At 57.7% G+C, this 17,022-nt stretch overlaps 1 protein-coding gene across 1 annotated transcript in view; it reads right to left on the bottom strand.

Annotated features, from left to right (window-relative positions):
* OBSCN (obscurin, cytoskeletal calmodulin and titin-interacting RhoGEF) overlaps positions 1-17,022 on the bottom strand; it is a 161,854-nt gene that overhangs the window by 18,434 nt on the left and 126,398 nt on the right. The window contains exons 80-92 of the mRNA XM_072952458.1: positions 16,593-16,793; positions 16,408-16,490; positions 15,963-16,136; positions 15,009-15,165; positions 14,528-14,644; positions 14,279-14,443; positions 14,006-14,164; positions 13,691-13,868; positions 12,989-13,102; positions 6,714-6,881; positions 6,173-6,275; positions 5,690-5,819; positions 4,842-4,950 (exon numbers count right to left, since the gene is read on the bottom strand). Of these exons, the coding sequence (XP_072808559.1) occupies positions 4,842-4,950; positions 5,690-5,819; positions 6,173-6,275; positions 6,714-6,881; positions 12,989-13,102; positions 13,691-13,868; positions 14,006-14,164; positions 14,279-14,443; positions 14,528-14,644; positions 15,009-15,165; positions 15,963-16,136; positions 16,408-16,490; positions 16,593-16,793 (1,858 nt within the window). The remainder of the gene's footprint in view (positions 1-4,841; positions 4,951-5,689; positions 5,820-6,172; positions 6,276-6,713; positions 6,882-12,988; positions 13,103-13,690; positions 13,869-14,005; positions 14,165-14,278; positions 14,444-14,527; positions 14,645-15,008; positions 15,166-15,962; positions 16,137-16,407; positions 16,491-16,592; positions 16,794-17,022) is intronic.

The raw sequence follows: 17,022 nt of genomic DNA, 5'->3' as shown, positions 1-17,022 counted from the left end.
TGCTGTGCCCACTTAACTGACGGGGAAGCTGAGGCTTGGAGACGTAGCCTACTCAGGGCCGCGGGCCTGCCTTCCTGCTTCACACAAGGCTCAGTGGCATTAGGCTTGTCCCTGGCTCAGAGACTGCACAAACATCAGGGGAACCTGGGCATGGCCCCATCTGGTGGCCCCATGAGGACTAATTTGCTGAGGCAGGACAGTGAATCCAGTGCAAATGGGCAGCTGCATCGCATCTCCTAAATGCACCCTGATGCTGGGCTATGCTGGCCTCATGAGGGTGCGTAGACATTGTGCCCTGAGACAACGGGCAGGGGTCTCTCTCCAAGTCCTGTTTCCTTCTGGTACCCCTTGGCTCCCCACAGCCTCTCATTGTGTGGTGTGCCCTTGGCAGGGATGCTGGGCCAGGCAGCTGCCTCTCTCTGTTCCTCAAGGGGAGGGAGTACACTCTTCCTGGCTACCTCTCTAAGCCTGGCATAGACGGCATTTCAGGAAGCCTCATGAGGGACCTGGTCCAGCTGCCCACAAGCGTGATGCTCTCTAATGCCTCCGCAGTGCGGCTGGCCTGGCCCCACCTCTGCTCCTCCATTCTCCTCCATAAAATGTAGATAATGACAATGCTCCCTTCATGGCTGAAATGTGGGGCTGATCTGTGTAAAGGCTCTGGCAGGGTGGCATATCTCCAGCGCTGGCACACACTTCTGTCCCAGGTAGCCCCATGTATGGTGGGGTAGCGGTCTGCTCTGGGTGGGAGAATGGAGAAAGCCACAGGAGGGCGAACCCAGGATCTCATCAACTCGTCTGGAAATAGGATTCTCTACCCACCCACCTGCACACATTGCCTATGGGAAAAGCCTTCCAGATGACCCAGGTCAAAACCAATCCTCTCTCCTCCTCTGGGTTCACCTAGCTCTCCGGACCTCTTGCATTTAATTATCAACTACCTGTGTGGCTTTTCCTCAGACTTGAGGGTACTGATGGATGAAGAATGGCACAGGGAATATGGCACAGGAAAAGGAGTTCTCGGCTGGCTTCGGCTGTGAGCCACCCTGAGCCAGCCTCGTCTCTTCTCGGAATCTCAGTTTTCCCATCTTCCTAACATGACGGCTGGGCCTGGGGACGTCCTACGGTCCTAGGGCTGTGCTGTTCATTATGGTACACTATTTTAATTAAATTCAAATGAACAAAAATTAAATAAATTGACAAATTTAGTTCTTGGGTCACACTGGACCCATCTAAATGCTCAATGGCCACATGCAGCTAGTGGCTGCTGTAGCGAGCAGTGTGAATGTAGATTATTTCCATCAGCACAGAAAGTTCTCTGGGACAGTGCCCTGGATCCTAGAGTGCTGAAGGACCGCGTGCTGCCTCTAGCATGCTGCGGAAAGCAGCTTTTAACCCCAGCTCCCCCTAACTGGTGCGACCCTGGGTCCGAGCCCAGGGTGAGCCACTGTGAAGCGCACAGTGTAGGTCTATGCTGCTGGGGCAGCGGGGCCATGGACAGGGTACCTAGACTCTGGAAGAGACAGCTTTGAAGTGTGAAGGGAGCCAAGGTCCCAGAGGGAGGTGGATTCCCTGGGCGTGTCTGAAAGGTGCTGGCAGTCTGCGTAGTGAGCAAAGGTCATGTGGGCAAGCAGTCAGACAAGCCAAGTGGCCAGGCTACACAGGCAAGGTGCAGGCAGGTTAGTGGGGCATGCAGGGGGGCACTGCAGTCAGAAGGGAAGTTAGGAACACGCCTGCACTTACATGATGACGGTTTTCTTGGGGACTTTAGTCTCCTGCTCAGTGACTACAAAGAAAACAGTTGGAATAGCGAGGGTTACAGACCAGCCAGTGCTCAGGGGCTGAGCACTCTGAGTGGCATGGCAGTGTAGGAGCCTGCTCAGTATAGGGCGCTGGATCAAGCCGTGCCTGACTGTGTGCCCCTGGGAGGAACATCTCAGCTTAGAGTCCCAGGTCTCTCCTCTTCGAAATGGAAGTGACAACACTGAATGGCTTGGGGGATAAGGGATGGTGGCAACAATGCGTCCCATGGGAGGGTAGAACCCCTGTCCCTCTTGAGGGTCCTACAGGAGCTTTGGGGAGAATAAGGGCCCTGTCTAAGCTGCCCACAGAGAAATCCCAGCCTTTCCATCAGCCTGTGTGCCCAGGGGGCCCTGTGAATTTGTTAGGCCTGAAGTTCCCCTTGTCGTAGGAACACGGCCTAGAGAGGGGAAAGCAATGGCCTGTGGCTGCATGGTACGCTGGCCGCCAAGCTGGGACCGGGATGGCTAATGCCTATTTCACAGAACAATTCTAAAGACCAAAGGGCATCTCTCCAGGGGAGAATGACCCTGAGTCCTGGGGGCAGCGCATCTGAGTTCTGTGGCATGAGGCCACGGAAGTCCCTCTGGGAGCAATCGGAGGATGCCGGAGCAGGGTCCTGAGCTCTGAGTGAGCTGGGAAACCTAGGTCTGTTAGGAGCACCCTGGAGCCAGCAGGATAGGTCCTGCGGCTCCCATTTGCTGATAGGGGACCCACATCCCAGAGACAGGACGGGACTCATCCCAGACCTGGGAGAACCTACTCCCACCATCTCGAGGCCTCTTCCCCTGCAGCTTCTGGACAGGGTCGGGCTGGGCACAGAGATGTCCCTCTCAGCCTGCCCAGCTGGACAGCAGGCAGCCCACCAGCTACCAGCACACAGACATCTCAACAACCCTTCTCACCATCCTGTAGGGAAAATTGGGAAGGGGGGGTGCGGTGTGAAGCTCAGAAAAGTCAAGTGGCATGGCCTAGGGCACACAGCCTCCTAGTTTCTGGTCTGTGGGATTTTTCTGCTTTGTGGCAGTGCCACATAAAGGATTTCCCTAGATGATCATGAGTCTTTTAACCTTGTCTCCGATGAGGTGCACATAAATGAAATGTACCAAACGTGTCTGTATGGCGCCTGGGAACCCCATTTACTGAGCATGTGTGTGCATGCATATGTGCACCCATGGGTCTGTATGTGTGCGTGCACATGTGTGAGTGTGCTTGTGCAAGCTGCCTCCTGGAGAGAGAGGAGCCCACTGGGAGAGAGAATGGGCTCCAGCCTAAATGTCTTGTGTGTTGGCTAACTTGGGTCCAGAGGCCGAGTTTCCTGTATCCTTTCCTGTATCTTCCATGATGGGGGGCCTCATTCTGTTGCTTCTGAGGGTGGTGGCCAGGGCACCTGTAGGGCTGCTACACCCCTGGCACCTTTGCTCCTGACCTCAGGACCCTGCTGAGTACTGGCAATCATGGAAGGGGTGCAGTCGTGCAAAGCGGGGCGCCTGGCCCTGCGCAGTCTCACAAGCAAGGGGGCAGCGCCCCGTCCCACAGGGCCAGCCAGGGCCCATTCCGGCTGTAGAGCCACGGGGTTAAAGAGGAAGCGGCAGGGTAGGGTTAGGAAGCAGGAGGCGGCAGGCTCCAAATTTCGGCGTCTGTGAGGACTGGACTTCTGGCCTCGCGGGGCACAGACGCCACTTCCGGCATGGGTGGGCTGCCCCTCCTCCAGATCCTACAGCCACAGGACGTTGACAGAGACCCATCGTGACAACGAATTGAATGGCTCTGAAGGGTGTTTTGTCACCAGCCAGGAGGGAGTGCCGAGGTGCTGGCAGGGCCCTGCTGTGCCCGACGTAAGATGCCACGTGGCAGGAAGCAAACAGTTTTGGCAGATGTCATGGGAGCCTCTGGTGGGAACCAGCTCGACCCGCGCCCCCTGGGTGGTGAGGAACAAGACCCGTGCCCTAGAAGGCATCAAAGGCCCCGAGGCCAAGCTCCTGGCGCCGGATAGCCAGCTCTGCAAGGGTCTAGACGGACAACAGCTCCTGGACGTTGGACCCTGGGAGGGACTGGTTCCGGTGGCTCACGGCATCACGGAAGCCAACTTTCAGGGACTCGGGAGGACGCACATCCCAACCCATCCTACTGTAAGAGGTGCAGCTCCACCAGGCTTTGGCGCAGCTTCTGCTTGCATGCTCCCAAGGATGGGAGGCTCACTATTTGTCTCGCAGCCCTTTGCTGGGTGAGGCAGTTCAGACTGGGAGAAACTCTCCCTGGGGCTGCAGCCTGCCCTGCAAGGCCTGTAAGGCTGCTCTCAGGACTGAGCAGGACCAGGACGGACACCAGGTGCCTTCCCCTCCATCCTGGCCATCCTGGCCTGGGCTCCGCTGGGACTCTGGACCCAAGTGTGAGTGGAGGCGTCGCACATCTTACCACACTTCACCTCCTGCCCAGGAGCACGCTGCTCCCGAATGAGGCCATTCTGCAGCCCAGACCCCTCCCAGCCTGGCTCAGGCCAGGCCAGGCCAGGGAGGCCAAGCCACAGTTTTCTGTCCTTTCTACAGCCAGCCCTGCCTGGTGTGGAGGGGTCAGGCCCTGACACCTGCTCCTTCCCCCAGGGGTCAAGCTGGGACCCAGCAGGCTGCTTCTGTGGAACCACCCCTCCGACAGTCCCTGTCACCCTCCGATGCGACCTCTCTGACCACTGCCTGGCGGGCTGCTCCGGGCCCACGTCTGGCCTTTATATGCACTCATTACTGCCCCCAGGGATGGTAAGCAGGGCTTGGAGGCCCTCCACTCCCCAGGACTGCCCCTCCAGCCTTTCCCAGGCTCTGGGTTCACAGCCCACCCTCCCCCTGCCCCCCCAGCCCCGCTCCAGTCAGGGACTGGGAACCAGTGCTTGCCTCTAGACCTCCTCAGCCCCTCCTCAGCCCTTGCTTAACCCCCTCCAGAAAGTGTGCTCTGATTGGAGGGGCCGATGGGTTTCACCCTACCTGGCCCTGCCCAGGCACGTGGAGGGGCCAGCCCAGGCGGAGGCTGGCCGCACAGGCACTTACCTTCCACGGCAGCAAGCTGCTCCCTGCGGTGCTGATCTCGGGCCTGCAGCGCCGGGCTCTGCATGAACAGCTCTGCACCGCCCCGCTTGGAGCCCAGCCGGTTCACCAACTGGGGGACAGATGGCAGAGGCTCACTTAGAGCCCGTGGCTCCCCAGGGGGCCTGGGCCATCTCTTTGAGGCTGTTCAGGCCAGCTGTTGCATGAGGGGCTGACCACAGCTATTCCCAGAGAATACCAGCTATTCCCAGAGCTGCAGAGCCTGACCAGAGGAGAAGGGTCCCAGGCCAGACACCATGTCCCCATGGGGCACCAGCACCGACTGAGAGCTTCCTATGATGGTGGGAACACTCATTATCTGCTCTGCCCAGTGCAGTGCCCATGTGGGCCCTGAGCACTCGAAGTGGGAGTGAATCTTTACCTAGAGTTAACCTGAACTGATTTAAATTTAAATCACCGGGTGTGGACAGTAATGACTAAAGTGAAGAGCGCAGGTCCAGAGCTGACCAGGGTCCATTTGCTTCCCTGGGAGTTGCCATAGAGGGCAGGTACCATGCAGCCCCTCTGCAGGCTGCCGGCAGCAGTAGCAGCATGGAGCAGGCTGGCAGCCAGGAAGAGCCAGAGCCAGCACACAGCTTCCCCCGACCACTGCTGGCCCCTCTGGCCATGGAGGACTGAGGGGACTCCACCCAGGGCTCCCCTCCTGAGTCCCTGTCCTCTCAACACAGATACGGGGTGATGACAGAGGACCTGCCGTCCCCTTTTCCATCATGGGTCATGGATGGCAGTGATGAGGCAAGATCCCCAAGGTTAAGACCCCCAACCCCCTCCCCAAGGCCCACCCACCTTACCTCACACTCGTAGAAGCCCAGGTCCTCCTTGCTGGCTGCCCGGACCTCCAGCACCAGCAGGCCACTGCGGGGCTCGCTCAGGACCCGGTACTTGCCTCCAGGGGTCAGCAGAGCCCCATCCTTGTACCACCTGAAGCCAACCCCAGGGGTGGTCAGGTGGGGCCTTTCCAGGTCTCCCGTGCTCAGGACCCTCCCTTCACCTGCCCCACAGATCCAGGTACCCTTACAGAGCCCACCCCCTTGGACGCCACCCACCCAATGTCCAACCAGGCCTATAACCTCCTCACTGCAGCTGAAGTCACGTTTGGAACGTGCTGCAGCCCCAACATGCCCCCGTCTCACCAGAGAGGCTGAGATTCTCTGTCCAGCCCACCCCTGATCTAGTAAACGGACTGACCACCCTCATTTTTCGGGCAGGCAAGATAACCCTGGGGGCAGGCCCACCTGCTCTCCTCCACCCCGGCCCCAAGCTGCCCAGCCCACCTGATCTGAGGGTGCGGGGCACCTTCAATGGTGCAGGTGATCTGGGCATCCTCTCCCTCTGCAAAGGGCACTGCCCGGACCTTGTTCACAAACCGAGGAGGGACTGGGGGGTCGGGGAAGTGGGGAGAGAGGAAGAGAGAGAGAGATGGAGAGACGGAGAAAGTGACACAGAGGGAGACGCAGAGATAGACATAGACAGACAGAGAGAAAGAAACAGAGACAGAGAGAAATAGACACAGTGAGAGGGAGAGACAGAGACAGGGAGAGAGACAGAGACAGAGAAACAGAGAAAGAGACAGAAAGTGACAGATGGAGGCAGAGACAGAGACAGGCAGGAAGATAGAGACACAGAGATACAGAGAGAGAACAAGACAGAGACAGACGCCATGATGGAGCAGGGCCCCACCCCCACCAGAGTCCCCCAGACCCCAGGCAGATGTTCACGCCCACCCCCTGCCAGCCCCACCCACAGGCCCATGCTCTCCCATGAGGGCTGAGACCTTCATGATACCCATAGCGTGGCCTCCCTCCCAGGGCTCACCTTGCACCAGGATCTTGCCCAGAGTGCTGGCATTGCCAGCAGCACTGGCTGCAAAGCACATGTACTGGCCAGAGTCGACACCAGTCAGGTTGTCCAGGATGAGGGTGCACGAGCCATCAGGGTCTTCGATGAGGATGTGGTGAGGGTCCACCTCCACTGGCTTCCCATCTGGAATGGAGGGGAGGGCCATCACAGAGGTGACCCCAGCAGGGACACAAGAGGCTGGGCCTGTCTGGGGGTCACAGTCACAGGGGGTTGATGGGGGGGCCATCCCTGGAGCACGAGAGCCAGTGTGGGCTCCCTGCTGGGGGGGCCGGCTGGCCAAGCTGACCTGGAGCCCTGGATGGAGAGGTGTTGCTGACCCACACTGTCCACTTCCCCAGATGTCATTGCACACGGCGTGGCCTCTGAAAGGCAGGCTCTTAGCTGGAGGCAGGGGCCAGCTAGGGGACCCAAACCCCACAGAGGACTCCCCTTCTGATAACTAGACCCTCAATTACCTCATCAATGATTGTGCAACTCTTCAGGGGCCTCCACGGTACTGACCCCTCCTAGCAGACAAGCTTGGACACCGCCTGTCTCTTTAATCACCCTCGTCTAAATGCCCCCCCGACCTAAGATCTTCAGCTGCAACACATTTCTCTCCTGGGCGAGGGATGGGGAGATGTGCATCTTTCATTACAAAGAATTCTTTCCTCCAGAAATGTGTAAAACTTCATAGATGAACACTTTTCAGTAGCTCTGTGTGTTCTGAATAAGGTTGTTTAAAGTATAACGGTTCATAAAAAGCATTGTGACTTTTGATTCACAGGGAACCTTAAGAAAATTTAAATTGTATGTCTATGAGTCTGTTTCTGTTTTATATTTATGTTCATTTGTGTTTTTCTTTTTTTTTTAAATTTAGATTCCACATATGAGGGATCTCATATGGTATTTTTCTTTCTCTTTCTGGCTTACTTCACTTAGAATGACATATTCCAGGGACATCCATGTTGCTGCAAATGGCATTACGTTGTCGTTTTTTATGGCTTAATAGTATCCCATTGTATAAATATATCACATCGTCTTTATCCAGTCATCTGTCAATGGACATTTAGGCTGTTTTCATGTCTTGGCTATTGTAAATAGTGCTGCTATGAACATTGGGGTGCAGGTGTCAAACTTGTGGTAGCCAGAGGGAAGGAGGGTGGGAAGGGATGAACTGGGAGTTCGAAATTTGTAGATACTGACAGGTATATATAGAATAGATAAACAAGGTTATACTGTATAGCACTGGGAAATATATACTAGATTCTTGTGGTAGCTCACGGTGAAAAAGAACGTTTGACAATGAATATATGTATGTTCATGTGTAACTGAAAATTGAAGCTGGAAATTGACACAACATTGTAAACTGACTATAACTCAGTAAAATAAAATTTTAAAAAAGAAACAATTTAAAAATATACCCCTCCAAAAAAAGGCTTCCAGCTGCCGCCCCATTTCTCTGTGCCCCTGTGTTGTAAGTCCAGGGAAGAGCTGTCCTCACTCTCTGTCTCCAGACACTGCCCTTTCTACCCTTCCTTGAACCCACACCCTCTTGGCTTCCGCCTCGCCCACAAAACAGCTCTTGGCAAGGCTACCAATCTGTGGTCAATTCTCAGTCTTCATTGTGCTGTCAGAAAACAATTCTCCATGGACTTCTGGCAGTCCTGCACAGTTGGATCCTCTGGGCAAAGACACCTGCAGCGAGCACCGACACCCCAGGGGCCAACCAGGGCAGCAGAGACAAAGCCCTCTGCTTCCTTCCCTGTGACGCATTCGCCTGCCTTCCGGGGCCGTAAGTCACTTCTCTCCCTGGAGGGAAGGATGGGCAGATGTGTCAGCAGCCCCATACAAGCGCAACATCTAACACTCGGGGTTTCTCTCTTGTGGTACAAGCCGTGGCGTGCAGCTGACAGCTGGCCCCTGCATGTGGAGATGCAGGCGTGGGCAACCCTGCAACACGCTGTTACTTTTGCTGTGACAAACAGCCTTTGCCTCTGACGTGGGGTCTCGTGTCTTCTGTTTGTATCTGGCTGGCAGGCTAGCTTGTTAGTTTGCAAGCCAGGAACCATCTCAGACCCTTCACGGTTTATGATTTATAATTTTGGCCACAAGGAAGGGACAGTGTCAGACATAGCATTCCAAGAGAAAGAAGGTGGCTCATGGGCCACTTAACAGGGCCTGAGGGCGGTTCATGGAAATCAGTGGAGGACATGCTGACCAAACTTCATGGTCAGCTGGGCAGTAAACAGATAGCTCATTTGTTGACTGTGAATGGCGAGAAACTGGGCAGGTGGCTGCAATCTGAGCATCAAGAAGTAGGTTCAAAGACAGGACCACCTGGATGGTACCCTGGTTGACCAGCTCTCCTTGGAGCTGGGACATTGCTGGCTCAGCCTCAGGTCAGTCTCATTTCCCAGCAAACATGAGAACCCATGCTGAGTACAAGGAGGGCTCCATGCCCTTCAGACCCCAGTCACAGAAACAGACACCAACGCTGGGTGCAAAAGGTGGGGGCATCACCAGTTCTGATGGGTTGAAGGCAGGAGCAGGGCTCGAACTGAGGGATGAGAGGCACGGGCACCCAACACACGTGAGATTCTTTTAGATGTAACAGTAAAGGATGCCAGCATCTGCTGTTGAGTCCTGGCTCGGGACAAGTCCCTGACACAGATAAACCTCCATGGGGAACCATCAGTGGCTGGCACATGGGCTCAAGGCATCTGGTTAGTGTCTAGAATGGGCAGCATTCCAGAGAAGTGGGCACACCAGAGAAGTGACCCAAAGGGATGTAAGCGCTTTCTGCCTCCTTGGAAACCTCATTCAGTCCTTATGGGAAGACCCAGAAAGAGGATGGGAAATGTCACTATGGCTCTGGGCCAGTGGACACCCCTGCTAAGTGGACCTTATCCAAAAGGTCACCATGAAAGTTAAACCCCAGCCAGGCAAGGGGTACAGAAGCCCTGAGAACAGTGTGATGTGGCCGTTAGGTCAAGGAGTCCCTGAAGCTAAAACAGATGGGATCAGAGGTGACAATCTTGCGGCCCCATTTTGGGCTTTGAGTGAGCCCAAAACATTGGATGTTACTGAGCTATGGAAGTGTGTCTCATCCCATCCCTAGTCCCCTTTCTGCCTCCTCCGCTCCAACCTCCTCTGCTTTAAGAGAAAAAAAAATTAGTAGAACTTCGTCTCCCTGTGCCCAGAGGGACCAGAGGCCCTCCATGCCCGTCTGATACGCCACGGACGTCAGGCTAGGGGAAAACTGAGACTCTGATGGCTTGGCTGGATACAGGCACCGGGATCCACTGATGGGATCTGGCAGGGTTCCCAGAGAACGTGAAAGGTCATGTCACCTTGGGGCCAAGTTAGGGTGCTGTGACTAAGGCTTCTACCTCTGGACCCTGAGGTTTGCTGTGTTTGGAATCCCCTGCCCCACACAAGGGGAGGGGACACTCTCCGTGGGAGCTCTGGCCAGAGCCCCGTCCCTTCCCAAGATGGCCAACAGAACCCCAGGAGGAGAAGGACGTCCCAGCCCTCCTGGGTGATGTGAACACAGCCAAAGTGACGAGAGAGGCCGAGTCCAAAATCAACAGCCTTGTACAGCCAGAGAGGGTGGTGACCGGCGGCTGACTGTCACCAGCCCAGTCCAGTCGCTGCTCCTGCGGCCGCAGGGTGGCTGAGATGCGGTCTGCTGTACAGGCTAACAGCCCCCACCAGGAGTCTTGGGCATTGCAGCCACCTGCTTTTCCGCCCTGCTGGCATGCAGGGATCAAGGCCACTCTGCATTCGCGTGGCACAGTCTCTAACACCCATCGCTAGTGTCCCCGCTCCCTGCCAGCTGCCCCTGGTGGTGGGTCACGACCTGGCCCTCTGCCCCGATACGCAGGCTTCCGCTGTATGAATGGCATTCTGCTGGCTGGTGAGTCTGACTTCTGCCCGCTGCTACTTTTCCCGGCAAAGGTTATTATGTGCTCACTAACCCTGAGATGTTGTGAATGCCCTGGCTGTTTGGTTTGATGCTTAACAGACTGTAGACGGGCAGGATGACACCCCTCCTTGGGGCCATGAACTGTGGAGGCAAAGTGAGGCCACTGATCGGGGCCACACCCAGACCACCAGGGTCTCTGTGTGGAGCCACTGCATCACACGTGGCGCTGAGCTCCAGGGCCAGACAGGACTGCCGAGACAGACGCTCTAAGTTGAGGGGTGCACATCACGTGGGGTGGACCCCCACCTGGCAGATGGGTGCCTCTCGGGGCCATCTGTGGTGTTTCCAAATGTGATGCTGCTTTGGGTCAGTAAACCACCAGCTCTGGCCACACCACATGGCTGTGTGTGCTGCCTGGACCACCTGCAGTCTGAGAACCTGTCATCTGTCACAGTTGTTGCTCAACATGAGCTGATCATCGAGCTGCCCCTTGCCTCCTCTACTCACTGGACACAGCTGTCCCCAGACAGCAGGTTAATGGTCAGGATGAAGGGGATGATGGCCGGTCTAAGCAGAGCCGGGAACCTGGGAATCCCCTCTGACTGTTCCTGGGCATGGCACAGCCTGGCCAGCACACCCTTCTGGGGGCAGCCTGGCTGAAAGGAGGAGGCTGAGGGGCTCTTCTTAATTCTGAATAATTTTCATGGAATGGCTTTGTCTCCCTAAACCTGCTCTCACAGGCGAAGGTCTGGCTGTGAGGAGGGATGGTGGGGCGAGCTGCACTGCGTGGGTTCTGTGAGGCAGTTGGGAAGGGAACTCCACAGACCCCAGGACATGGGGACAGTGACCCTCCCTCCAGAAGGAGGACCCCCAGGATGTTGCAGGGAACCAGTTGCCCCATCCACCAACTCTGCCCTGAGGCTCTGACCACGGGACACAGGAATGGCCCCTCTTTCATGTCCCTACAAAATCCCTCTGTGTGCCCTCTCCTGCCCCATTCTTAGCCATTCATGGGTGGACACATGCTGGCTGTGGACAAGTAGAACAGGACTTCCCTGGGACAGCGCCTCCAAAGCCAGGACTGGACTTGGCTGTTGGTACTGAACCAGGGACTCAGAGGGACCTGTCAGCCCAGTGAGCCTTAATACGAGCATCTTGGTTTACCCAGGACCTCGGACCACGCCAGATGGTCCACGTTACATTAGAATATAGGGTGGGAGCTTTAGGGCACACAATATCGGCCTGACCTCAAGGGGCCAGAAACTGAAGTCAGCCATGCAGGTGGTCAGCCCACGTGAGCAACCCCAACAGAAATCCTGGACGACAAGGCTCGACAAGTGAGTGTCCCTGGTTGGCCACGCTCCGTGAGCTGGCACACATCACTGCTGAGAGAAACACGATCCACACAACTCCATGGCTGGGGGGAGCACCTGGGCCACACCTGGATCCCCCAGCTGGACCCCACCCCATGTGCCTCATCCTCTTCACTGCAGTAAATCAGAGCCCTGGGTGGAATTGCTCTGCTGGGTTCTGTGAGTCTTCTGTGAGCTGTGAACCCAAAGGTGGTCGTGGGACACACACCCCCGCACCACCAACCTTGTGGTTGGTGACAAATGAGAATGGTCTGGGGACCCTGAACTTGGTGTCAAAAGTAACGCTGCTCCTGGGGACCCCCTGAACTTCGCAGCTCCCACTATACACAAGAGTCAGATCTGAGAGCCACACAGCGGCCCTCAAGGTCCAGCACTCCCCAGTCTCAGTCCCTGCCTCGCCCGTCTGAGTGCCTCCCCTCTCCCCTGCCCTCCTGGAGCCTTGCTGCCCAGTTGGAGTTCCTCCAAAATGTCTGCCTGATGGCTTCTCTCTGCCCCTTGCTCTGCCTTATTTCTCTGGCTGGCCCCATCACTCTGACTCCATAGACATATTTGCCTATCTGCCTGTCATCTATCTCCTCCCCTAGAGGATCAGCGCCCTTGGACAGGGTGAGCCTGACTGTACACTGCTGTCTCCCCTGTACCTGGAATGGTACCTGGCACTCAGCACAAATGAGTGGCAAACAAGAGAGCTAATGAGCAAGATTCAGCATCGGGCAGAGTCACTGTGTCAGAAACATGCTGCACACATCACATCTGAGCAGCCTCTGCCCGTCCCTCCTCGTCCACCTGTGCACACTGGCCAGGCTGTCTTTGATTCAGGAGCAGGCAACTGGAACCTGAGACTTATGTCTTGGGTCCAGCCCTCCACCCAGGCCCCGCCCTGGGCCCCCGGCCCTGTGCCAGCTCTTGCTTACTGTAGGATCAGTACCCCCTGGACCCCGGAGGCCTACCTTTGTACCAGCTGACAATGGGTTTGGGTGTGCCCGTCACACGGCAGGCCAGCTTGACTGTCTCACCCAGCTCGGCTGTGCAGTCAGCGAGCTCCTCTTCGAAATCCGGGGCACCTGGGGACACACGCACAGGGCACTGGGCACTTACCCAAGCCCTCGAGTGCATCCTTGGCAGGGCCAGAAGCCCCATGACCAGGAATGTGACTGCAACAGAGACTTCCCCTTGTGAGCTTTTGTCCGTAGCACCACACTCAGGCCTGGGCGGGAATCAGAGTAAGGGACGCAGGCTGGGTGTGTATTGGGGAGTGGAGGGGACTGTGGAAAAGGACAGTATGTTGAAATGGAGCCTCCCTCCCATTCCAACTGAGGAAGCAGACCCAGGACTTCTGGGCCCTTCACATCCCTAACACAGTCTGGACACCTGTCCTGTGCTGGGGAGCCCCAAGTGAACCCCGAGGTTCCCTCTAATTCTGGTCAGGGCCATTCCTACACTCTGGCTCAGAGCTTCTCAGAGTCTGAGCTGACCAAGGGCAGAACGAGCCACTTGCCCTGGAATCGAGCCCCTTCCCTTCTGCCTGCCTAGGTGTGAGCAAGGGGCCAGGGCTCAGGACCTGCCGACCTGGACGCTCCCAAACCAGACGGCCAGACTGAAAGGTTCAGCTGCCCCCCATTTGGCCTTGCCGCATGAGTTCAGGCACTCACGCCAGACGGGCAGGGCCAGGCGCTGCTGAATGCCACAAATCTCCTTCACCCAAGAGTTCTTGGTGATGACCGTCCGAGCCTGTAGCAGGTACTTGCGCACGGAGTCCTCCCTCTCGTGCCAGATCTCGAAGGCACGGTCATCGCCCTCCACCTGGTCATTCAGGTCGATGTTGCTCAGCTGTTGGGGGGAGAACGAAGGCTGATCACCCAGATGCGGGGCGAGCCACGGTCACCCAGGACTGGCCTCCACCCACCTGCCCGTCCTGCAGGGCCTCCCTTTGCCCCCCACCCAAGCCCTGCCGGCACCCTGCCAACCTTCATCATGTTCCGAAAGACGTAGCTGAAGGTGTCGGTGCGCGAGTCCCGCTTGGGCTTGCAGACCACCAGGTGGTGGCGGAACAGGAAGACGTGCCGGTGGTGGCCCTTCCACGGCATCCGAGCGCCTGGCGCCCCCTCCCACACAATGAAGTGGCCCTGGGGGAGCAGTCAGCCTGTGGTCAGCCAGGCCCAGCCGGGGGTCCGGCCCTCCGCAAGCCCCCACCGCTCGGCCACCTGCCCAGGCCCGCCAGCGGACTCCCAGCCCCAGACCTGGCGGATGGGCTCGCCCAGGGCCTCCAGGGTGCCCGGGTAGTTCTCCATCAGGGACACGTGCAGCTGGTTCTCGGCGCGCTGCGGCAGGGCCGACACCACGGCGTACGCTTGCTCCAGCAGCGCACAGTTCTGCCCGTTCCGCGCCTTGTTGCGGATCAGCTCCTGTGGGAGACTGTGCGTCAGGGCGAGGCCTGGGGTGTCTGGGCAAGGGGATGGCCCCGCAGCCCCCTGGCCAGCCGCACCTACCTTGAGCAACGCCTGGTACTGCTGGACCCTCTCCACTGGCTGCTCCAGGAAATGCTGCAGCGGCGGTGGGGGTGGCTGCGAGGGGTCTGCGGCTGACAGCACCTCCTCTGTGTATTTCTGGGGGAGACACAGGGCTGGCTTCAAGGCAGGAGGGCGCAGCCTCCAGATGAGCCGTGTCCCCAGAGCCCAAAAGCTAGCGGGTCAGAGTCCCAGGGTGCACACATGCGCACACACACAGACCCTCCTTCCCAGGTGGGCCTCACTCCCGCCCCAGTGATGGCCATTGTCACTGTCTGACAGACAAGCAGAGCTTGGGTTGGGGGGACCCTCGCTGCTTTTCTAAGCCACGGCCCAGGGGGCCAGGGCAGGTTGGTGGAGGGGGAGGTGCCTGGGCAGGGTCAGGGAAAGTGATCTCAGAGTGGGCTGCTAGCACAGAGGCTGGGGGGCAGAGGCGGGGCTGATGCGCGGGGGAGGGGGGCACCTTGTAGAACTCCTGCACGGCTGTGCTGACCATCACCGACTCGGCCTGCACTCGGCCCACCAGGAACTCCAGATACTTCTCAAAGGCCGCCTGGTTCTTGATGAAGCACATGGCCACATCGTCATCCGTGTCGCAGCCACGCAGCTCCTTCAAGAAGCTGCCATGGAGGCGGACAGCGGTCAGGTTGAGGGCTGACACCAGGACCCCTACCCACAAGCCACAACCCAGCCTCAAGCCCTCAGGTTTGGGAAAAAACTGTGCCTGCACGGGCCCGGGTTCCTATGAATGAGAGTGAGTGCTCTGGGCCGTGGGGGCCACGCACGTGTGGAGTTTGAGGGCAGACCCTTACGTGCACGTGTGCTGTGTGTGTATGTGTGTGTGTTTGGGAGTGCATGTCTATATGGATGTACATGCCTTCATGGGTGTGGTATGTGCATGCACGCCCACCCACACATGAAAGGGTGTGTGTGTGTGTGCAGGTATGCACATGTACACGTGTCTGCACATTTCTGGCATGTGCCTGTGTACTTGGGCTGCAGTGGGTAGATGTGCTGTAGGCACATTCCATGGGTAAGCCAGGTACACGTGCCTGTGGTCCTGGCGACATGTGTGTCCTTGGGTAGGGGTGTGGTGTGTCAGTGGGTGAATCAAGTCATCAAAGGTTCTCTGTCTTCTCAGCTCCTGCCCACTCCCCCGAGGCACGGCCCTGGGGGTACATTCATGTGCACGTGTGAGTGAGCATCCATATGTGTGTGCACATATAGTGTGTGTCCACGAATGTGTCTTCCATATGCACTACTGGTAAGTGCACACATGTATCTACACATGTGGATTGTGTGTCCAAGTGTGTGTCTAAGCATGTGCATGTTTATATGCACGTACACACACACACACCCCCATACACACACACGCACAGACCAGGGAGAAGCCTTAAGGCCCGCCCTGCCCGCCCACCTGCTGTGGAAGTGGCTGATGTCCTCCACGTTTCGGAAAATGACTGCCTTCTGGCTGGCCACGGCCGTGGGCACGTGGGGGCAGTGGTCCAGGTACTGCATGTGGTGGCTCTGCAGGAATTGCAGCTCGCCCATGAAGGCCTGCTCCGAGCTCAGCAGCTCCCGGATGATGGAGCTGGGTAGGGAGACAGCCATGATGGGGGCACCCAGGAGCTTAGCTCCTCGACAGAGCACTCTGAGCCACGTGCACCCTGCTGCCTGCATTCAGAATGGACCAGGCAAGATGGCAGAAGGAGGGCACCCCCCTCCACACACACACAAGGGGGACCCACCACATGAAGTTGCCAGGCAAGGTCCTGCCTGCTAGAGGCCGGTCCCAGGGGACTTGTGTGGAATTAGCATCCCAGAGGCCCCCACAGGACCCCAATTTCCCCACGGCCCCTCACCTCAGCCTTGTCTTGTACTCATCTTCCGACAGGGCCTCCCCGGGGAACTCAGGAGCCTCAGCTGGCCCCCACTCAGGTGACAGCTGGTGAGGAGCAGGGAAGGGTCACATGCAGCCTGAGCGCTGGCCTGCCCTTCTGGGGTCCGGGGTACAACTGCAGGACCACCCCACCAGCCATCCAGGTACCTTGAGCCGCTTGTCCAGGTAGGCAGGGGACACCCAGCCTTGCCGGGAGGGGCTGGACTTGGTGGGCTTGGTGCGCACAAGCCAGCGCAGCGGGTGGGCCGAGTCCAGCACCTCCACGTACTGGCCCTCTCGCAGCAGGATGGCGTCCTGCTCAGCCCCGAGGGGCAGGTAGTCAGCCGTGACCACGTAGATGTCAAAGATCTGGGGTGGGGGGAGTCACTGAGTCGGACCCAGGCAGGGCCAGCCGGGCCCCCCAAGGCTACAGCAGCCCCCTCAAGACCCCAGAGGGGAGGGGGACCCAGAGAGGGGCCAGTGGGCACCCCGAGGCCCCAGGCTACAAGGCCCGTGGAATTAAGTAGAGAAGAAAAAGCCATCCTAAAATTCCATGATGTTCTAAAACAGGCCCAACCCCTCTCTGCTAATGGAAATG

Source organism: Vicugna pacos, chromosome 3 (assembly GCF_048564905.1).
Source record: "Vicugna pacos chromosome 3, VicPac4, whole genome shotgun sequence".
NCBI lineage: Eukaryota > Metazoa > Chordata > Mammalia > Artiodactyla > Camelidae > Vicugna > Vicugna pacos.
The sequence above is the reverse complement of the archived record's forward strand: the minus strand, read 5'-3'. Positions and strand labels throughout refer to the sequence as shown.